The sequence below is a fragment of the Pectinophora gossypiella genome, chromosome 19, assembly GCF_024362695.1.
Source record: "Pectinophora gossypiella chromosome 19, ilPecGoss1.1, whole genome shotgun sequence".
In the NCBI taxonomy this organism is placed as follows: domain Eukaryota; kingdom Metazoa; phylum Arthropoda; class Insecta; order Lepidoptera; family Gelechiidae; genus Pectinophora; species Pectinophora gossypiella.
The window spans coordinates 12,118,989-12,136,899 of NC_065422.1; the positions used below are offsets into that span (position 1 = coordinate 12,118,989).

At 35.7% G+C, this 17,911-nt stretch overlaps 1 protein-coding gene across 2 annotated transcripts; it reads left to right on the top strand.

Moving 5' to 3' along the window:
* Nucleotides 1-1,488: 1,488 nt before the first annotated feature.
* On the top strand, nt 1,489-16,336 carry LOC126375673 (heparan-alpha-glucosaminide N-acetyltransferase-like). Of its 2 annotated transcripts, none has more exons than XM_050022743.1 (11): nt 1,489-1,602; nt 3,206-3,352; nt 6,773-6,903; nt 7,905-8,014; nt 8,806-8,971; nt 12,096-12,294; nt 12,664-12,828; nt 13,073-13,194; nt 13,400-13,566; nt 14,360-14,531; nt 15,771-16,336. In XM_050022743.1, the coding sequence occupies exons 2-11, from the start codon at nt 3,215-3,217 to the stop codon at nt 16,057-16,059; spliced, it is 1,659 nt and encodes a 552-aa protein (XP_049878700.1). In that variant the 5' UTR covers nt 1,489-1,602; nt 3,206-3,214; the 3' UTR covers nt 16,060-16,336. The 2 variants fall into 2 exon arrangements, with proteins under 2 accessions (XP_049878700.1, XP_049878701.1); XM_050022744.1 differs by having other exon boundaries at nt 13,409-13,566.
* The last annotated feature ends 1,575 nt before the right edge of the window (nt 16,337-17,911 follow it).

The following is a 17,911-nucleotide window of genomic DNA, read 5'->3' on the forward strand; positions in this document are numbered from 1 at the left end:
CCGTTGGTCCCGGTTACTATTTTGATACATAGTCGTTATAATTATGGCATTAACCCCAAGAGAACGGCCTCCAGTGGTTATGATTCTGTGTTATTTATATTCGGTATTAGTAAATATTTTGCAGGAGCTCGGTGGCGCAGCGGTTAACGCGCTTGGTCTGCGATTGTTGAAGTTAAGCAACTTTCGCGAAGGCCGGTCATAGGATGGGTGACCACAAAAAAAAGTTTTCATCTCGAGCTCCTCCGTGCTTCGGAAGGCACGTTAAGCCGTTGGTCCCGGCTGCATTAGCAGTCGTTAATAACCATCAATTCGCACTGCGCCCGCGTGATGGTTTAAGGCCCGATCTCCCTATCCATCCAAAGGGAAGGCCCGTGCCCCAGCAGTGGGGACGTTAGTGGGCTGATGATTAGTAAATATTTTGCTACGTACTTCTAGTATAACTTAGAATTATACACACATTCATTGATAACATAAATAATCCTCTAGCATTTATCACGGCGTGTTTTTTATACGTACTTACATTACATGCCCTGATAGAATAAAAAAAATATATCGGTGTCCGGGGTGTGACAGAATTCTCATTTATTTGATGACGCCCTTCGCAAAGTTCAATCCAATGATAAATAATTAGTACATATAAGTATAATAATATATTTAAGTAGGTACGTACAAAATGTAACTGGTCCAATCTGTAATGATAATAACGGTCTCCGTGGTCTTGTGGTTGAGCGTTGGGCTTACAATCCAGAAGTCCCGGGTTCGAATCCCGGTGGGGACATATCACAAAAAATACTTTGTGAGCCCAGGTATACTTTGTGAGCTTTGGTTAGGACATTGCAGGTTGATCACTCGATTGTCCGAAAGTAAGATGATCCGTGCTTCGGAGGGCACGTTAAGCAGTCGGTCCCGGCTACTATTTATTGAAGTAAGTATGTTATCGTTACATGAGCTATGTCAGGGATCTTTGGCGACTAGTATCCGTGAATGGTTAGTTAACCCTGATACTAGGGCTGATGAGGTCACACAACCCACACGAGAGAAAAGGTGTATATTGGTACACTTAGAATATATTCGATAATTTATAATGCAAATATAAAAGTGCAAGGTCATAGCATTTTCGCCTTTAATAATAATCTATTTCTGGCAAACTGTTTACTGCACTGTGACGTGTCGATAAACCTCTTCTAAGATCATTGCACACAACGATTTTTTTCTAATTTTTAATTTGAAATTGATCCGACCGAGAATCGAACCCGGACCCTCAGTTTGTTACAAGACTTATTGTGCGCTTGACTCTGATGACAATAAAAATGCACCTCTTTTTTTATTTAGTCAAGGCATCGAAACTTGTTCAAAATTGATACCTACACAAATATTAGGTACTTATACCATATTATTCAAACAAGAATCTCCCATCATCGAATCTTTGGGTCAAAACCGATCGAGAAGAGACCTTATTGCGATTATCATAAGAAACAAGCTGACATAATTATATGACCAAGAAAGGTCAGGTTCAAACGATAAGCGCAGGCGCAGAGTCAGTTCGTCTTAGTGCTTTGATTGGGACAGAATTCACTACAGTGACAGTGAAGTGAGCAAAAGGTACCAATTATATTACTTATTTATGTCGAAAATAATGGAAATATAAAACAATATTTAAGCGTATATTACTCCTTAGAATAACACTTTTTTAGTACTTATTTAATTAGATTTTTATACCAACAAAATGTTTTCAATGAAAATTTACCTCATCCTGTTAATTTCTTAATTTAATTATTTATTTTAACTTATTCAGAGAATTTTAAAATAACATTTATTTATCATTAGATTGGTTGGAAATTTGCAGCGTAGGTATTTTTGATCATATTTCCTCATCCACAAGAAAGTGTGTATCTGGTTAAAAGATTTATTATTATTACTTAGTAGTCGTTAGTTAGTTAATTAGTAGTCCTGTTGATTGAGGGGAGGCCTGTGCCCAGCAGTGGGACGAATGCATATAACCCGGGTGCTTTCAAGGCCAGAGTGAACAGGCATCTTTTGGTCGAGCTCGCTCCATCTTAGGCCTCAAAAGAAATAAAAAATACGGAGAAATAACAACATTTCAATATTTTATATTGGCCAATAACCCGACAGAATTAAGTTGACAGTACACGTCAAACGGGTTGCATATGAGCGAGATGCCTATTTTATTCGTCCGGGTTAGTCAATTAATTAAAAAATTAACAAGTTGACTCTTTCCTTTTCGGCGGATAAGAATATGACAGGTATAACTTAAAATTAGGATGTGTCTACAGGAATAATTGTGTGTGTGAGTTCCATTTTTTTCACTAACATATATAACAATATTCCAGAACTCTAGGAAAACCTATAAATAGCTTAAGTTTAGATAATAAGTGTTGTTAAATATGTTTTTATAATGCTGTTGGTTTTCTCAATAAACATAAAACATAAAAATAAAATGATAATAATACAAGCTGCGAAAATATGATAATACGTTTAATATAATGTAAACACGTTGTGAATCTTCTTACTAGCATGCGCAATATTTTTGAGGATGACTTATTTTATGTCATGATGCCATTCATGATAATACTAGAAGAGACCACGGTTGGTTGGAGTATGTATCACTCGTTATTTTTTTACCCGACTGCCAAAGATGGGTCATGTTTTTCGAGTATATACTGGGTGTTCGTGACATCGTAATAAAAACTTTGGGGGATGATTCAGACCATGATTCTGTGTTGATATCAAGTGAAATTTCCTGTCACAAAATTAATTAAAATGTTAGTAGATTGTTTTCAAAATAATAGTCTGAAAGAAATTAAAGTTTACTAATATGTATACACTTTGAAACCATGTCACATTAACTTTTTTGACAAATTAAACCGTAACTCTCATTAAATGTCAAATGTGATAGTGCGACAGGGTTCTAAAGTGGGTACATGATATTGCTCATGACTGTATGTCTGTTTCTTTGTGACCTCCTGTAACCTTAACCGCTTGATGGATTTTTGATCAATCGTTATTAATATACTACTAGGCGCTTGAACAAATCTCCTGTGGTAAATTACGAGAAGGCCTAAAGTAGTGAAGGTATAAGGAAATGATTAGTCTTGAAATCCCCAAGATTATAATTCGAAACGGTGACTGTGGTAGGCTATTCGATTCCTTCGCTGTTCACATAATAAAAATGTATTTTTTCCAGATTACCAAAATGGCGGGTTGGTATGACTACCCTGCTTTGGAGCCCTACAAGTTGGACCGACATTTACCTCTAAACCATGCGTGGGTCGTAGCCAACACATCTATCAGTGATGTGGATATCTATTCCCGTAGAGAAGACTGTTATGAAGTAAGTATACTTACGTCACTAATTCTTAAAGGCTCCTGCATATAACGCCTGATTGACGCCATTTGCCGAGAAGTAGTGTTATTCCTTATTCTATGTAAGTAAATGAACTCTTTTACCTCCACAAAACTTATATTGGTTCTTAATAATATAACAATATTGTTACATTAATAAGTACCAATACAAACAGCCTCTACAATACAGGTATTGTAGAGGCGGAGGTAATCCCAAACTAGGATAACCTTTATTTTAGGACTCCAGGTCTCCACCTCTCGAAAACAATAATGACAAGTAACATTATTAACGATTCTCAGGTATTTGCAGAAGGTATACAAAATTAAAAAAGGGAAATAACAATAGTGTGTGAATGGGTGTGTGTGTGTGTGACTGTGCGTGTGTGTGAGTGTGCGTGTGTGTGAATTGAATTCTATGCCGGGAGTGTGAGCCGCCGGCACGTGCCGCAGAAACCTGGATGACCAGAGTGAACTAACCTTGCACTCCGCGCGTGGCATGAAGCGACCGAAGCGAATGCCCATCTCACCTTCCCACCGGCAAAGAAAAAACCTGCCCAGTGCAGGTTAAGTGGCATAACTTCGAAATGCATTTTTGGGGGATTTTCTACTAAGTCTTAAATTTAAAAATATATTTTGTTTCAAAAATAGCATTTATTTGAACATAGATATAGATTTGAAATGTCAAACGCCCTGAGCACTTTTGTATTTGAACGGACAGGTCGTAAACCAAGTATTTTATTTTATACCATTTGTATTTGAATTTGTACCGTAAATAAAGTGTACCTGTAGATAGTGAAAACGCTAGTTCTTGCTCCACATATAAATAGAGTTTCAAAATGTAAACGGAAATCCGAACGCTTACACCACAGACTAGCATTATTAGGTAATCTGATGTACCTAATTCGTGCGCTTTGTACCTACTGTATGATTTGTGATTGCCTAAAGGCTACAGCCTAGGCGTATTATTATTTATGGCCTCGGCCACGAGGCTTAGAGTAACACGGGAAAGCAATTGTCATACACAGATGTTCTTCTCTGCCAAAGTATATACCTACTTGGACCTTCGTAACCTTGCAACCTTGTACCCTAGTGACTGATCAGGGGGTTAAAAGGCAACATTGAAGCAATTCCTCTAAAAAGCAATTGCTATAATGTGAATATAACGTTGTTTTGTTGTGAAAAGACTTTTCAAAATCGATAATGACTTTCAAAGCACGGATCATCTTACATTTGGACAATCAGGTGATCAGCCTGTAATGTCCTAACCAAACTAGGGATCACAAAGTGATTTTACTGATATGTCTCCACCGGGATTTGATTCCGGGGCCTCCGGATCGTGAGCACAACGCTCAATCACTGGACCACGGAGGTTGTTGATACAAATGAATGCTGATACAAAGTGACGTCTTTTTTGTATCGAGAAATAACACCATAGCTACTCCCCTCTGTCGGTCTCAGCTATTATTTACTTAAGTATGTGGTCATTTTACGAGGCATGTCGTGGAGAGGCTTTGGAGGAGCATGAGAAACCGTGCCACGTGGGTTGATAAGGTCGGTCATTGATCTCACAACCCACACGAGAGAAGAAGAAGAAGAATTAGGATTTATTTGTCACCATATCAATAAACTGCTCCCGATTCGTTTTATTCGCTAAATGGATTTTAAGATCGCTTTTCATTTTGATTATACGTTTCATAATTCACGTGGAAACATCACCAAATACATTGGTAAGCTTGTACTTTTATAATTTATAACGTCAAATCCTCCATAAAAGTTGTTTTCAAAAGATGGAGGGCCCCGTTTGCTTATAATGGCGAATTTCGTTCAATCATCCCTGATTTCTTTTGATCATTGCCTTCCACTCTGCTTGGTAAACCTCTTTGTATTTTTTGTTACAATTTGGTTGAACTCACTTATGAATATTTCATATGCTTACTTAGAATTATAATTATAATTAATCTTCTGATTTGTATTTATATTAACAGTTATTGTTTACTGAATAGACTCAGATCCCTAATACTCGTAACAATTTTTATTTAAAAAATAGTGATTCTGCCCTTTCTTAGAACATCTTTTTTTTATTTTTTCAACATCCTTCTGCCCTTATCCTACTATAGGTGGAGGCGGCACAATATGTATTCCTCTTCCATTAATTTCTGTCATTCATTACATTTATTTAAAATACACACTAGGGTATTTGACTGGGTCAAAGCCTAGATAAATTATAAAATGCTAATCTAGAAATAGAACCCAGTCTTAAATGATCAAAAAATATCTTTTCGACATATTATTATCGAATTTTATTTATGAATTGACGTTTGACCGCTTTTATTGACGACGTCACAGGACAGTATTTCCACACGAACTCCAAAGAAAACTTTTGTTATGAAGTTTCGTAAAAAGTATCGCATTTCGCTAGGTTGTCACGTAGCCTATTTTATATTGAACAAAATGAACATGTAACAGAGTATTAAACAATTTTGTTTTATGTAACAGTGCCTAGTTTTAATACACACTTCTTCCCTACTTTCTTTGTTACTGTGCCCACCAGGCAACCAGGCAGCCATGTGTAACTAACTTCTTATGGCTGTGTAATAATTAGATTACATGGAATGCAATCAACTATTCTTCATCTTTTATCGAGTGGACTATGAGTTCGTTGATCAACATCAGCAACACTGGTGTCAGGGGGGTGCCCTATCACTCGCCTAAACTTTATTGTCTTATCATTAAATTGTTCAAACTTCATATTAGTCTATTTTGAAATTTAATAATGACATATGTCCTAATATTTTATATAAAAATGTGCCCTAAATGATTTTATAAATAAATTTGAAAACAATTATTCTTCTAATGTTCCACAGTATTATTGACATGTCTTTGAAATTAAATAACTACTTATCCATATTTAAATGTTTTCAGACCTAACTTTGATAAGTATTTCTATAGAATATAAATTCCTAAAGATACTTTTATCGACTTACAGGGCCCAGGGTGTAAATAAAAGACCGGAAAATACTTTAATAGGTGAAGATGTCAGGGTTATCATTGAGCCGTCATGGCTTATCTAATAGTGTTTACTATTATATAGGATGTTAGTGACATCGTAACGAAAACTTTGAGGGATGGTCAAGTGGTATTTTCCGTCGCAAAAGTATGAAACGGAAAATAATAAAAAAAAACACTAAAATTTTCATGAGTTCTCCGACAGGAAATTCCACTTAATATCAACTCAGAATCGTGGTATATCTCATACCCCTCAATATTTGTTACAATGTCAGTAACATCCTGTATATATTATTATATTTGTGAACCATTTTCTTGCAAGAAGATAAGTAATTACTTTATTGCACACAACATACAGAAGAAGTAAACCTACTCATATTGATTTTTTTTTATATTGTAACAGTGTCAATATGAACTGCATAAGTCTCTGAAGTCTAACAAGCCAGCATCGTGGATGGTTGACAGTTCCTCGCAGGTGACCTGGCTTGTCATGAGGTCCAAACAAGGGCGACCTACAAGTGATATGACGAAAAAGTAAGTGTGAGAATTTGCAGTAGGTTTAGTCGAATAAGACGTTCGACAAAAAAAAAAAAGTATGTAATAATTGGGTCGTGTACTAGGTTCAAGATAAATTGTAAAATTCTGATTACTAAATAAAGACAGATCTATTTTTGTTTTCTATTTAACCTAAAACAAGAAAAACGTTAATAAGTCCGACATTTCATCACGTCTGTCTATGACGTAACAGTGCGTTTTTTCATACAAATTCCATAGTAATTTCGTATTTTGACGTTTCCTAAAAAGTAACTGATTTGATTAGTTGGAAACTAGCCTATTTATCATTCAAAATGAATCTGACTCTGTTGGTGCCCATAAATAAATAAAATGTAACAATGTTACCTAACGAGTAAATATATTATATTTATTCAGTTCGAGTTTAATGTTTAGAATGTATTTAGCCTTACTTTTTAGTAATTAGTTTCTGTCTATGCAAAATGATAACTTTCCGAAGACTTTCTAAATCTAATAAGGATTTGGGCTCGACGATATGACAATTAGTGAGTGAGTAATAATTTGATGAATAAATATTACTTATCTCTTTATCTCTCGGAACTTTTTCTAATTATTGAAAGTGAATTAAAAAAAATTCTTTGTATAAAAATGTGTGTCATTCTAAAAGCCGTTCCTTCACTTTTTTTTTGTTATTTGCCTCCAGTTTCTCTGAATACTGTTATCGTTTTGATATTTAACTAACTAGTAGATCCATACAGACTTATTTTCGGGTTCGATTCCCAATGTGCACATTAGACATTGCAGGCTTGAATCACCTTATTGCCCAAAAATGGAAGATAATTCCGTGCTTCGGAGGGCACGTTAAGCCGCTGGTTGGACTATTGGCCGTAAAAACACCTCCACCACCCACAGTGGAGCTGCGCGGTGGAGTGTGCTTCATACTTCCCATATTGACAATCACTCCAGACTGACTGAGAAAGAAATAGCTTAACTTTATTGATCATTGTTAAGGTCAATTTCAGGAGCTGGCTTTGCGAAATGAGGCCGACTTTCCACGAGGGTGGCATTTACCGTTTGGATGTGGGAGACTGTGAAATCAAACCTGAAATACCGGTACCTTGGACGTCTCTGTGTAAGAAGTTCCAAATATCAATATATATTTTTTTTTGGAATATGACAGTAATCATTTGGTCGTTTCTTAGGTGAAAGATAAATTAAGAAAATTTGATTAAGTATTAAATAAAATCAAATCTAAAGGTGACAAAAAATATTTTCTAATAAATATTATAACATAACAACATAACAAATACTTTATTGCACAAACAGGAAAAAACAAAATACTAAACAAAAGAGAAATAGAATAATATAATATTATTTTATATTATAATATTATTTTCTAAAAAATAAACTTATTTATGAAATTTAATAATCAAAATAATAATAAGTGCAACATTTTGCCACGTGTTTCTATGACGTCACAGTGTGCTTTTCATACAAATTCCATAGTTATTTCGCGTTTTGAAGTTTAATAAAAAGTCACTGATTTGACTAGTTGGAAACTATCCTATTATTTGTCCTAAAATATATTAATTAACTTCATTCTGCTTCTTTCGAGTCGATGACAAGTAATTGAAAATATTTTTATTTTTCAACCTTAATAAAATTAAAATTTTAAATAGGGTATTACTGATGAATATTATAAAATAACTGTACTTATAGATATTATAAATTCAGTAATCCAACGGAAAAGCTTAAAACGATTTTTTTTAAAACAGACTTTACTTCCACAAAGTTTTTTTTTATGGCTTCGTTGCTAAAGTGATTCAAGAGGTTTACCTACCATACATTTCAAAATTTTATGGCGACCGTCGCCGTAACGCCATAAGACCATTTCCCTAAGTAACTTAACCTTTTATTTTACAGCTCTATTGGCAAGCATTCTTATATTGCTTGTCACATGCACCATTTACACATTTGCAAGGTTTATGTACAATCGGAAGCAACAGAGGGAGAAGGCTAGCCATGGAAAAGCGTTGGAAGCAAGCAACGAAAACGACGAACAGAATCCTGCGCTAAATGTCTTTAAGGGGTAAGTTACAGAAGTTAAATATATATAAGTAGATTATTTAGTAGATAATTTTAAAGATATGTTAAAGTCAAGTGAGAACGAAACAAATTAAAAATAAAATTGAAGTAAATTAGATAAATTAAAATAATTTGACCCAAATTCAACTGAATGAATTTGAGGTGGTAAATATAAAGAGCTGCTGGTACTATAAAAGTGGTAGCAAAAAAAAACAAGTAAATAGGTTACGTAGAGATAAAAAGTAGAGTATAAGTAGGTATTTTACTTACAAGAAAGTTGATATAAATAAAAAAAAATAAGTACATTGACACTAAAATATTTACTCTTTTATTGTTTCTATTTAGTTAACGACAGAGACTAAGAGTCGTGGTCGGCTTGTTGGTAGAACGCTTGCCTCCCACTTTGAGGTCGCAGGTTAGAATCCAGCACAGGCGTAAACCAATGATTGTCGAATTTGTTTTCGAATTCATGTTTAGATCATAAATGATTATCACGTGCTCAGCGATGACGGAAAACATCGTGAGGGAAACCCACATTCCCGAGAAATGCATTTTGGAGGCATGTGACCTAACCCGTGTTGGGCTAATTTTCCCTTCGCGGGTTGGAAGGTCAGACAGGAAGTCGCTTCTGTAAAAACCGGACCTGTCAAATCTTCAGGTTAGGTAAGGGGACCCCGTGAAAAACGGGATAATGCTAGGGAGATGATGATACTGAATCTTGATGAGGATTTAGTTAATGACAATACAAAGTAGAATAAAGAAACAAATCACGTTATCATAATTGTACATCCGGGAGAAACAAAACAACATCGTGTCTATGAACATCTGTTAATTATAAACTATGATAGTAATAATGAAGATCGTAATTTCAAACACATCATTAGAAATTAAATATTTACTTTCAATTGCAAATACAATGTTGCAATACTGACCAAATTAGAACAAAATGGCTGAATCAATATTGAGGTTAACGGTGAGAGCATAGATCAACTTTGATTATTAGGCCAAATATGTAACACGGTTAAAAAGCATCGGAAAAGTATGTCTATGTCAAGGATGATAACTACTGCAATACTCGAGTGTAGATTACAGGGTCAAAAGTTCTAAAGTTTAAGGCCTTTATAAGGAAAGAAATTGCTCGTTTGAATGATTTATCTTATACTTACAACTGAATATGCATATCCTTGTTAAGGTATTTTTAACTTTTTAGAGCTGTTTGGTTGCAGATTACTTTTGTAATTTTTGGTGTTCTAAAAACCAGATTTTGAGTCTAGTAGATTTTTGAGCTGGTTTTCCGTTCGCGGGTTGGAAGATCAGATAGACAGTCGCTTCTTTAAAAAACTATCAAATCTTCATGTGAGATAAGCGGACCCTGTGAAAATCGGGGTAATGCTAGGGAGATGATGAAATTGAAGTCTCTTGTACCTAGCTTATTTCTTAGTCCTGACTTCCAAATTTCTCTAAACACAGCCCTGAAGTTAGAAAAAGGTTCCTTTTGTCGCCTTATAGAGAAAAACACGAAAGCGTCTTTTTTTAAAACTCGCATACTTACTGATGTAATTAATAATAATAATAATATAGTTCTTTATTTCTCTCACAAGGTAGGTAGGTACACAAATTTTCGTAAAACGTAAAATACAATTTTAGTTCCTTATGAGAGCTGGAGTCTGTACTAGGCTCAAGCCCTGTATTACAGATCTCCAGGCCCCATACCTCACAGTATGCTAACATTTTGTACTTAAGTACATTTAATAACGTAGATAGACATAAAAAGATCCGCGGTGCATCACAATTTAAGCAAAAGGTGATGTAGGGAGTTGTCGTGTTGTGAGTGTGGTAGTGGGTACAGAAGTAGTTCGAAATACGACGTGATTGCATGAGTGTGTGTGTAGGTACAAAGAGTGCGAGTGTGAAAAGACAGCAATTGTGCGAGTGCGTGTGGCGCGTGTGCCTGTGTGAATTATCTTCAAAAAAACCTCAATTTCTATATAATGATATAATATAACGATAGATTTATACACATGTTTCACCTAGATTGAAAATAGCGTGTTTATTCTATTGCAAGATTCTGTCAACAAAAATCACATCCGAATATAGTTTTTACGTGGTTTTCACTATAAGAGACGATAATTTAGACATTATTCTAAGCAATTTTTAGTCCTCATAATTAATCCCAAAAATCTTATTATTTGGTATGCTTTAGCTAGAAAGTTTTCTTCGTAATATACCACAAAACAGAACCTTATCATCAAGAAACAAGAACAACAAATATTATCTGTATTAATATAGCTCACTGACATGCCTTGCAAAAGTCCTTTAGCCAGCAGCGATTTATTAATAGCTCATTATGAAACGTAGACAACGATTTATATGTTTCATCAAATCTTTAATTATTTTTGGTAGGTATAATACTTTATTCATAAGTAGTCCTATTCAGAAAAAAATCCGTTAGAGCATTATTTGATTTACAAACGGTATTCGTAATTATTTTCGCTTTTGATTGTCACTGGACTATTTTTTTGATTCTGATACTGCTAGACAACTTTATTAGTACCCTGTTAATGATTAATAATTATTTTGTTGACCTTCCTTGCCTTATTTTTGTCTGGGATCGCATTAAGCGATAAGACAGCCAATTTCCTTGTACCTAGAGAGGCCTCCCTAATTACATATATACATAACATAACATAACAAATACTTTATTGCACAAACAGGAAAAAACAAAATACAAAACAAAAGAGAAATAGAATTAGAATTTATTATACTTACCTCTTTAATTGTTTTTGTTTGTTTCAACAAAGTACCACCTAAGTATTAACTAATCAACTAACATAGTTGTTGTTGATGTAAGTATGTAGTCGTTACATGAATCACGTCAGGGGCCTTTGGCGGCTCAGTAATAACCCTGACGACACTAGGGTTGATGAGGTTGGTACCTTGGTACTTGGTACCAACCTCATCAACCCTAGTGTCGTCAGGGTAGATTACTAAATCTACCTCACAACCCACACTATAAGACGAACTAACACAGTTGTTATTGTATGGTTACTGTTAATACTTGTTTCACCTTTTACTGTCTACGGGATAAGGCTTAAAGTGTTCATAGTATTCCAATTTTCTTATTTCAGCATTCTAATGTCTATGATAATCTTCGTCACTACGGGCGGCGGAGGCTACGCTTTCCTCACCGCCCCAAAAAGTGGTATTACCTTGGCCGAAGGCTTGCTCTACATGTACGTTTGGAGTATTGGAGTCAACATCCCCACTTTTATGGACAAAGCTTTCAGAGAAAACACCAAATGTCACATTTTCAGAGATATTTTTGTGGTAAGTCTTATAATATCGAATCTATTAATTAATTATCACTATAAACATTTTCTAATAAAGTAACTACTTGAATTCTTTAACTCGGTGACTCAGATTTAGATGGGTGAGGTGTGGGTACCTAGTTCATCTTGCAATGATTACCCCAATTGAGGTAGTCAGAGATTGAGCAGAACTTATGTTAACATCTATAAAAAAATGCTATAAAATATTTAGAATTTTGTGAAAGAAATTGGCGAAACGCTGATTATTTTATTAATGTATACGATTTAATAGGTTACAATCGTAAAACGACAGTGCCGTTGTAAACTAATTAATTAATAGCTAATTATAAAGATGTTAGACAAAATAATAATTGAAATGGATTTTCAGAGAGCATTAATCCTCGTTTTTATGGGAACAACTATAGATTCTATAGTTGCATATCAGATGTTTTCAATATCATTATGGTGTCCACTGCAAAAGATCGGAATTGCATATCTCATCGTGGCTACAGCTTATGTTCTCACTGTTCAGCGGTTCGAAATGAAATCTAAGGTAAATAAAAACTTACTTACTTTAAAAATTCTATAGTAAAATCTAGGATCATATTTGTGTGTAAATAATCTTAAAATTATCTCCAACCTCTTCATAATGCAACCTTTTTCCCGGTGTTTGATATTTATAAGTAACAAATACATATTTTATTTCAAACACTTTTACTTTTCTGGTTTTTGGTAATATTATCCTTTTTCTATCATTAATATAATAATTATCCTGATCCAATTTTAATAATTTTCAGAAAATCATTTGCAAGGCTATTAAAAACCTCATCTCTTTACTATGGATTTGGATCATAGCTGGTTTCCTTATAGCTATCTTCATAATCTTGACATCTACCTTTGTTTCTTTCAATTGTTTGAGGTAAGTTTTTCAAAGCCCAGACATGTTTCATTTAATAATTAAAATATTTTTTCATGGTAAAACAGGCTTATTGTTTAAACTTTTCCAATTTTAGATGGATTCTGTATTCAGCATTCACCGTATCCTTCGATCGATAGATATTTATTATTTCAACATTTGTCAGAATTAATAAATTCAGATGGTTGACTTCGTTTTATAATTACAGTAATACTAGTTTGCAGTATAAAAGGCCTTCTTTCTGGACTCCTCCACCACCAGAAACCCAGAACTGCAACAACCATGTATCTGAATATGCAAATAAAATTCTGGTGGGACAGAGCAAGAAGACTGTTGACGTCCATCGGTTCATTGCTTTTACTGGTGGTGCTATGGGTAAGTTGAGTATCATCATATTGCACAGCTTTCTTATGATCAATTGTCATTCCTGTGTTGTTGATTATCATATTTACCATTCCTTTATTTTCCATTGGGGTAGGCAGAAATCATGAATTCCTCTACGGTTCTGACACACCCACCAGAGCTAAACGTTGTACCGGGTGAGAGCCCTCAGCGGTCCCCATTTCTCCGGCCAAGTAGTTAATGCCATCTGCGGCAAATTTACAATAAGTCACGTCAAAAAAAAAAGACACACCCACCACTTTTGCTTCTTCCACTCTAATAAAAATCTACAAAATATTCGCCGGTTTAGAGTAGTTAATGCCATTTGTGGCAAATTTACAATCATCATCATCACTGCTGGGGCACGGGCCTTCCCTATAGATGGATAGGGAGATCGGGCCTTAAACCATCACGTGGGCCCAGTACGGATTGGTAGTTATTAACGACTGCTAATGCAGCCGGGACCAACGGCTTAACGTGCCTTCCGAAGCACGGAGGAGCTCGAGATGAAAACTTTTTTTTGTGGTCACTCATCCTATGACTGGCCTTTGCGAAAGTTGCTTAACTTCAACAATCGCAGACCGAGCGCGTTTACCGCTGCGCCACCAAGCTCCTCAAATCAAATCCACAATGAGTCACGTCGATAAAAGTACTCTTGACTTGGCTATTCCAAAATATTCTGCATTTAGTCACGTGATGTTTCTTTTTAGACTCGACTACTTACATCACTTACCTAGTGATCAGCCTTAGTTCAATATTTTTTCTAACCGTAATTTAATGATTCCAGGAATATTATCAACGATTCTGATAATGATGATTGGACTAAAATCCGGAGTGGTCTACCTTCAGCATCAAGCCCATTCGGACAGATTGAAACTATGGGGTCTATGGGCAACTTTATTCGGATTAGGTGGAACATGTTTTGCTGTTGTGACCTATCCGTTGGAATTTAATCTGTGGTAAGTTTTTCATACGACATTGACGACGTTATCGTTGAAAATTTTGCTTTTAGACCCATATTATATCCGATTTTATTGAACAAACTATTTTAAATTAAAATAACATTACAAAGAGACTATCCACTGACTAAGGCTTAGGCTCCACAAATCCACAGAAGTTTCGTCAAAGAATCAGTAATAAAAGTTGTCAATATTGTTAAAAAAAAAAAACACTTTGGGTCATCTCTGGGTTAAACGTACTTACCCAGTAAACAGGCATAATTCCTCGCTCTATGGCCAGAAATATGCGCTGAACCAGAAATAACCCAGAGCTAGTAGGAATTATAGCGATGACAGCGACTACCCGAACGGCAGTTCCCGCTAAGGCGAGTCTCTTTACAGCGAGTCTCTTTACGGCGAGTCTCTTTACAGCGAATCTCTTTACGGAAAGTCTCATTACGGCGAGTCTCTTTACAGCGAGTTTCTTTACGGCAAGTTTCATTACGGCGAGTCTCTTTACAGCGAGTCTCTTTACGGCGAGTCTCATTACGCTGAGTCTCATTACGCCCAGTCTCATTACGGCGAGTCTCTTTACAGCGAGCCTCTTTACGGCGAGTCTTATTGCGCCGAGTCTCATTACGCCGAGTCTCATTACGGCGAGTCTCATTACGGCGAGTCTCTTTACAGCGAGTCTCTTTACGGCGAGTCTCTTTACAGCGAGTCTCTTTACGCCGAGTCTCATTACGCCGAGTCTCATTACGGCGAGTCTCATTACGGCGAGTCTCTTTACAGCGAGTTTCTTTACGGCGAGTCTCATTACGGCGAGTCTCATCACGGCGAGTGGCTTGACGTCGCGTCTTTCTACGGCGCGTTCGCTTTATTTTCCCTCCACGTCGAGCGTTTTTTTTGTATAGTACAGTTACGCCATAATTCGATCATCTCATGCTTTCAACACAGACGTGACCTTTTTTCTTTTGACATCTATTAATTGTTGCTCCATATTTGTGTAATTTTAACAACAGATCTAACGCTGTAATAAATCGTTAATTAAAACTGGAAGTAACATTAATGAGCGAATAAATTGGGTTAAGCACGTTTTCATATAATTTTCCTTATGTTAAATAAACATTGAAACAGATTACATTTTAGATTTAGCAGATTACATTTATCTAGAAGAATTTATTTTTATTCCAGTATACACCATTTAAAACAACTTTTTTAACCTAATTTTAATAATTCTCCCTTTACTTCTATTTCCAGGCCTTTATCATCAATCCAACTTATCGGAGTAGCCGCTATGTGCATCTTCTCTCTCATCTACGTCATCACAGAAGTCTGGAGGTTCAACAGCTACATTTTATCTTCTCTCGGCATCTCTTCCCTGGTCGTCCTCTGTGGCCATGTTCTGTTCTCCGGCTCTATCCCCTTCAGATGGGGCATCGTTCTTGACAATCATGTTATGTTCTTGCTCCAAAATTATTGGATTATTCTGCTTTGGATTGTCATTGGAATTGCTTTAAGGAGACGAAATGTCCATTTTGAGATTTAGTTTAGGATTTATATTTAAATAAGAATATAATTTGATGTTTGAAGCTTATAGATGCTTTGTTTTTATATTATTTCATTATGTTATTTTTACAAATGAAATCTAAATAAATACTTAACTTTTATTATGTAATCAAAAGCTATTAAATAGTTAATAATATTGCTCGGTATACTTTCTCGGTCTATAAAATATAGTTTGACTGTTAAGCAACTTATTTGCGTAAGTAATTTTATAGAATTCTCATTAATGATTAACAGGAATAAAATATACTTTGCATTTACTTATTGTCTTATTTTCTTTTCTTTCATACTACCATTTCGACCATTTTGTATCTACGTTTATACGGGAAGCGAAATCAACAATAGGGTCTCCCCGCCCACGTGGTCGACGATTTCCCCTTAGTGCTTATCGCTATCGGCCCACTAGGGTCTCAGACGTCTCCGAGATTCGTGCCCAACTGGATAATGTCAGACCTGTTGTTTTAAATTTTAATTCCGAGTGAGAGGTCTCAGTGTTCCTCATTGGACTCGGTCAAGTAGTAAAAGCCATTTGCGGCAAATCTGCAATAAGTCGTCAGTATTAAATAATGGCATGTATTTAACGCGGCGACAAACTAATGTGATTTAGGGTTTTAAAAATAATTAAAATGGGTAGCAAAAATAATAGGTTGGCAGCTACAGTGAAATAGCCTTTTAAGAATAAAGTGGCAGCTTTATATTAAGTTATAAGCTTTATTTAAATTTAAATTGGCAGCGATTTTTTTGTGTAGCAACTAAATTTATTGTTAGGCGACAACTTGACGGCGGATAATATTTAGAAAATAGGCTTTTATAAATTATACAATGAGGTCGTTTATAAAATTAAATGGGGTGAGAAAAAATATGCACATGGTCATATAAAACATACTATGTGCGACATTTTATGAGGTCTAAATAAAGCAAATATTGGCATGCAAAAAATATTATTCGTTTAATAATACTTGATAATACTGTTTAGTTTTTTCTGCCGAATTTCATTAAACAGAAAACTTTTCGACTATTTTCGTTTCGGTTTTTTTCACTTCGCTGAAATCACGTTTGCCTAAGTTTCGTTTGACTTAATAACAATTCGTTCTTTTCGTTACTCCGACGTTTCATTTGTGGGAAAAACTATTTTCCGAAGTTAGGGTTGGCCGAAATACATTTTGTCCCAAATATCATGATGCCGAACATTCATTACACTACTGTTAATAAACCTTCAAAATCTGTGACCTTAAAAGGTCTTCACCGCCGCCTCTCGGCCCTTCGGGCCTCGATGGTCACAAGTAACCTAACCCACTCGGCTATATGCCAGGGGGCTCGCTTTGCTCGCCCCCTGCCATACAGCCTTCGTAACCTATATCTACAGTGTCGGGGTGCCGCGAATTTCCGTGCTCGCTTCGCTTGGACCCGTGACTGCTGTCGTTACGAAACAAATCTTCACCGCCGCCTCTCGGCCCTTCGGGCCTCGATGGTCACAACTAACCAAAATATGTCAAATAGATCATATAGGGAATGAAAAAACTTCAAAAGAGACTTCGGCTAATAGTCAAAATTGTTTTCAAAAATTGTTGAAACGTTGTTCGGTATAGTGACACTTATGTGAAAATATTACAAGTAAACAATAACAGGCAATCGTATCATCCCGTGATAACCGCCCGCCGCTTGCCATTGGCTAATAACGCCCTACACCACCCCCAGCACCGCGGCCCGCACTCTGCTAAGCGTGCGCGCTTGGCGCCGTTTTCATTAAATTTTGATTCCCAAATAACAATATTAGAATCCTAATACTTAATTACAGTACCCGTTTTATTTTTTTAGGTGCTTGCAAATCGCAG

Excerpts from the sequence above, each read along its gene's own strand:
- LOC126375673 (XM_050022743.1), top strand. The coding sequence starts at position 3,215 with ATGGCGGGTTGGTATGACTACCCTGCTTTGGAGCCCTACAAGTTGGAC. Across the intron at positions 8,015-8,805 it reads GGTACCTTGGACGTCTCTGT|CTCTATTGGCAAGCATTCTT; the intron begins GTAAGAAGTTCC and ends TTTATTTTACAG. Across the intron at positions 14,532-15,770 it reads CCGTTGGAATTTAATCTGTG|GCCTTTATCATCAATCCAAC; the intron begins GTAAGTTTTTCA and ends TTCTATTTCCAG.